Raw genomic sequence first — 5,452 nt, 5'->3', positions numbered from 1 at the left:
CATACATTTATAAAAAAAAATATAAGCTGTTATAATGTTATAAATACTCACAGCCGTGATGAGTATGAGACATTTGCAAAAACATAAAACTTACCAACCCCATTGTATAAAGATCCAATTTTGGACGGGTATGCTTAAGGAGCTTGAGAAAATATTCTGCTGCTCACTACAGCTAGGACCAAAATCATGTCTGTTAGGTACAAGTAAAAAATTCCCCTTTAAATTCCAAGGAGCCCATCTTCTTCAAATACTATTACACTGTGATCGCAAATGTATGCTTGTATGTTGCATAACAGACCAAATTCCCTCAATTACTCAGTAGATAAATATAGCTAAAGCTCTTATTCCCTTTGAAGCCTACTGCTTTAAAAGACAAACCTTTCAAGTTTTACAAGATTTGGGACCCCCCTTTCTCAGTTATCTTGGTGTGGAACAAACACATTTACTAACCTTGGGAATACAGTATTCAGCTTGGAAAATTGTTTATACTGGTTTATTCTAAATCTTCTCTTTCCTTTCCATTTTTACTTTAGTTTTTCCTCCCCCTCTTCCTTTATATATAAATATATCTATGTATATATATTTTATGCTTTGTATTTATTTGTTTTAATTATTTATTTTCATATTATTTATTAATCCTGCTTAACAACTATGTATATAACTATATAATTTGTATTATTTATGTTTTTGATGTGTGTTAACTCTGCTGTCAAAACCTGCAATAAAAAAACTAAAACTTGCCAAGCCCAAACTTTTAAACGGTAGTGTATAAATATTTTCCAAGATCAACTTCAATATAATTGCACATTTTTTATTTTATTAAAATATATATCAGAAGATTTTAGTTCATTTGTCAGTTTATTTATGTAGTCAGATGGCATACTTTAGGTTAGTGCTGCATTTCACATGATCCTTCTGGTATCCTGCCTATTCTTTTGAGACCTCAATGTTAAAATTTATATCCATCCGAAATACATGGCCGATGGAAAGACTGAATGAACTTACCTTTGTGTTTGTAGGCTTTGACTGTCGCTGCGGTAACCTGTTTTGTGCTATCCACCGTTATTCTGACAAACATGACTGTCCCTACGACTACCGAGGAGCCGCTGCCGCCCGCATCCGCAAGGAGAACCCCATCGTGGTAGCTGAGAAGATTCAGAAGTTATGAGGACTGACGGCTAAACAAGCAAAAATAGTTTGACCTGCAAGTTTCGGAACCATGGCGCTGAATAACACCATTCTAAACTGGGTTCATTTCTTCATTGTAGGATAAGGTGGGTGGGGTTGTAGGGTAGAGCCCCTGCTTGGCCAGTCCCTAAACTATCATCTCCCTGTCTCTTCCAGAAGGGCCATGTAGAGGTGTGTGTGAGTGAATGTGTGACATGTTGAGCGAAGTTGCGTATGAGTGTGTTTTTTTGTTTTTGTTTTCTAGAGAGCCAGGGAGAAGAGGGATTGGTTGTCAGGTGGGCATCCATGTGCACCGGGGGGAAGGTGGACTCTTTAGTTTTTACCCTGGCATTGACTTTTGTTAGGATATTATTATAACATTATTTTTATTATAGGAGCCCTGAGATGTGGGTTCAGGAGTCTGATTGGAAGGGGTGGGTAGGGTGGGACATCGAGAGGGAATTTCTCTGATTTTGCAAAAGGTTGAAGAATATAGATTTTAATGACTACTCTCACATTTACCCATGTAAAATTATTTTACTGTGTTGTTCTTTTTTTCTTTGTTCTGATTAATTATCCCGACATGTCAAATCCCAGCCTGTGCATTTAAAAAATATTTCTCTTTTATATATTGACTTATCATGCTAATGTTGGGTGCATGAATAGTTATCGGATGGGGTTTGAAGGGGGGTGGGGTGTAGCAAGAACCTTGCGATAAGCGAGTGACTGAGTTTTTTTTTCTTTCCTTTTCTGTTTTAATGAGTGTATGGCATCAGAAGATCTATATTAATATATTGTGCGTAGCTTGAATTGTGTGATTGCATTCTATTTATTTTGTATTATCATTTGGTTGGTTGGTACTGGAGGATTGGAAGCATGTGTCCAAAAAAAAAAAATCCAGTAAAAAATGCAGTAGGTGATCCCTTAATGATATTTCTGTCTATTTATTATATTACATATGCATTTTTAAGAATTATAGGTCCTTGTGGAGTAAAGTCAGAAGGGATTAGGCTTTTCAAAATCAAAGCACAAGATCGTTCTTTAGTTTCTTCGCACAAATGCAACAAAAATGCAGTTAGTGTAGGATCCTCGGTGCTGTACTGAACCTACCAGGCCCGTTATTGCTAATGCACGCCAGCGATTAATTATTTTGACCTTTGCCCTCAGAGTCGCCAAGCTTCGAGAGCAAAGTATTCGTTAACCACCAGCAGACCAATGAATGATGCTAATGGAACCGGCTACTAATTTGTTTATTAGGCAATGCCTTTCCGTTCCAAAAAACATGTATTTACAATTAATACCGCTGTGTTTAGGATGTCATAGTGGAAGATGCACACTTCCCCAACAGATAAACGTTGCATGCTCGCACAAATATTAGGCCAAATGCAGAGTTTGCAACAGCCACATATTACATTGCAACACGAATGTGAAACACAACGTCCCATTGCATGGGTGAATGGAGCCTGCTTTCCAAATGAACAGGATTCTTCTGTTCTCTAATATAAATATTACATGGCTGCCATTCTAAAATAGAATGATTAAGGTCTTCGAAATAGCAGGAAAGGATCAGCAGGAAAAAAAACGTCTGTTTTTATGTGTACGTAGTGTTTATTAACTACCCATATGTAAGGAGAAAGGTGCGACGTGGTGTTCTCTGTCATCCTTTGAGTGAATCCTTTTTTTTTTTTTGGTAAAAGGGCTGAAATGACCATTTCGTATTTATCCTCAATGTTGTCCAGCAGTCTTCCCTCATAATGTCTTTTGATGTGCACATTTTTCCGTGATTGATATACAGTCCCTTGACTTACAAGACTTGTTGAAAGCAACTTGGTGGATGTATCCGATTTGAAGCCCTGGTAATGACCTTGCTGCTTTATTAAGGAAATAACCTGAGCTTTAATTAGCACCGTCTGTGCTTGCAGCATTATCCTCAGTGGGGCTGCCAGCTCAAGAGGGCTTTTGTGAAAGGCAGGTGTAAGTGGCTCAGCGAGCTGGCATCCTGACAGCCTTTTAATGAGGGTTTGGATCTCACGCTTTCTGTCTGCTCCGTTTGCTGGAGGATAATCCTACCTTTCTAGGGTTTGAGTGTTAGGGATACAGATGGGTGAAGGCCATGTCAGTGTATGGGAATGCTAGACTCCAGTTCCTGGTGAGATTCTTGTTGTGTGGTGGGCATAAAACTGTGAATGTAGTCAACCGCTTGACTATGAGCTCCAGTGGGTGGAAAGCCAGTTGGTCACCTGTAACGTTGCTTTCAGTGTCTTGTCAGACTGTTGGCACTGTATGCCAGTGCATTATCCCTTCTATGCTAGCAATGATTAACCGTCGACATTGCATGTTATTGAGCAAACTAGAGAAGTGACTTCTTCCTTACATGTAACTGATGAAGAATTGCCTTGATTTTAGTGAAGGTGTTGAGATTCATATTTCTCCCAGTAGTTAATCAGAAGAACATTTGGATGGGTGATGTGAGTTTCAGCTCAGACGTATTCGGCAGTACGTTAACCAGCATTCATGAATTAATTTACCAGCGTGCCCAGTCCCCCAGAGACACCACCAGATACCTTTTTGTTTTCTTTTTAAATTTAGGATTGTATGATGTGTACGAGTAAGTATAAAACCAATAAAACCACAAAGTTTATTTTAAATTTACACAATGTCTTATGTTTCTTTTATTTTGTGAACATATTTGCTCAGACCATCTAAAGCAGTTCTCAACCAGAGGGGTGCAATAAGTCCTAAAATTATCTAAATGTAGTTATATAAACAAAATGTTAGAAGAACACTAAAAATGATGTACAACATTAAACTAAAATTTCTGAGCTTATATTTATAAAACAGAAGTACCAGCTGTACATATCAGCTTAGATAGGACAACTTTTGAATAGTCTTGGATAAAAAGGGGCCTTGCAGTCAAAAAGGTTAATAACCACTGATACACACTTAAAAGTAAAAGTTCCAAAGTTTTCATAGCAGTGCAATAGAGCAACCATTTTGGGTTTCCAAAGAACCTTTCTGTTAACAGTTCTTGAACCATTTCTTTCTTAGCGTGAAGAATATTTTAATAATCTGAATAACCTTTTCCCACTATAAAGCACCTGACATGTCTTCAAGCAGATTGTTGTTTCATGCTGTGATATTAGATGAGTAAACAAGATCTGTAAGCTGTATTGTTGCCACATCGGCAGCTGCCCACCTCAGCCTGTTTCACCACAGACAGCTGGCTACGGTCTGTGGGCCCTTATGTGGTTTTTAGTCACTGGATTTAAATGGGTTGACATGTATCTGTTAGATTTAATGTTACCACATGATTCCATTGTATTCATTTCCACTTGGCACTTTGTAGGCTTGTTAAATGAGTAAAAGGAAGGTTTTTTTTTTCAGTTTCATATAAAACAGTTTATGTTCTCTCTGCCTGGAAGTGCCGGAAAGATAATCTCTTCTTTGTAAAGGCATGACAGCATTTCCACCCTTTCTCACTAGTGAACTCGGTTATCCTTGGTATTCAAAAGTCTTACATGTAAACTGACTTGATTATCTTTCTCTTTTTTTTTAAGACATGGGACAAAACAGGCCACACAAGCAGACAAAAAACATAATATTCACTTACATGTTTATATTTTTTATAAATTTTTAAATTAAACACATTAAAGGCTATTTATGGAAGGCTTTTAATTAATTAAATGATTAATTGTTTTCATAAGTATGTTGAGAAAAGTTAATTTTGTGTAGCTTTTTCTAACTTCATGTGATGATGTCCGTTTGCCCTCTGTTACTTCATAACTGTTGTCATTTTTTCCAATTGTAATAATAATATTAATAAAAAATGTTGAGAAAAGTTAGGGACACAGCCTTGTATCAGTAATAAGTGCATTGTGTGATTTGGAATTAAATGGTTTGGTATACAATACACATCTAAACTTTATTTAAATATAAGTATTTGGTAGATGTATCTTGCATGACTGTGTTCATCAGCTGTCAGGCAGATTTTACGTCGCTACGCCAGCAGATCTGACAGAAGTTCCTGGGATGCTCCTCCCTCGATGTCCCGTCAGCGTAATTTCCGGATGCGGTACAGTCACAGTGAAGAGCAAAGACATTTTAAAAGCAGGAATATCATCCACTCTGCATGTTCTCTGCACCGTGGACTCGTCGAGTCACGTGCGACTCCGCGGACCCTCTGATTGGTTACATGCAACCCGACAGTGCTTCCAGATATTTATTTTGTTAAGTTACTTCAAAGGAATAATAATATCGCAATTCCCATATGTGAAATTAACAGATA

At 37.5% G+C, this 5,452-nt stretch overlaps 1 protein-coding gene across 3 annotated transcripts in view; it reads left to right on the top strand.

Moving 5' to 3' along the window:
- The window catches only part of LOC107750700 (AN1-type zinc finger protein 5-like), a 10,052-nt gene extending 6,441 nt beyond the window's left edge, over positions 1–3,611 (top strand). For 2 of the 3 annotated variants that reach the window (XM_016566213.1, XM_016566220.1), the window contains exon 6: positions 1,020–3,611. In XM_016566213.1, the coding sequence (XP_016421699.1) occupies positions 1,020–1,168 (149 nt within the window). In that variant the 3' untranslated portion in view covers positions 1,169–3,611. The remainder of the gene's footprint in view (positions 1–1,019) is intronic. The other variant, XM_016566227.1, reaches the window with a different exon arrangement.
- The last annotated feature ends 1,841 nt before the right edge of the window (positions 3,612–5,452 follow it).

Source organism: Sinocyclocheilus rhinocerous, unplaced genomic scaffold (genome assembly GCF_001515625.1).
Source record: "Sinocyclocheilus rhinocerous isolate Xijiao unplaced genomic scaffold, SAMN03320098_v1.1 scaffold2267, whole genome shotgun sequence".
NCBI classification, from domain to species: domain Eukaryota; kingdom Metazoa; phylum Chordata; class Actinopteri; order Cypriniformes; family Cyprinidae; genus Sinocyclocheilus; species Sinocyclocheilus rhinocerous.
The sequence above is the reverse complement of the archived record's forward strand: the minus strand, read 5'-3'. Positions and strand labels throughout refer to the sequence as shown.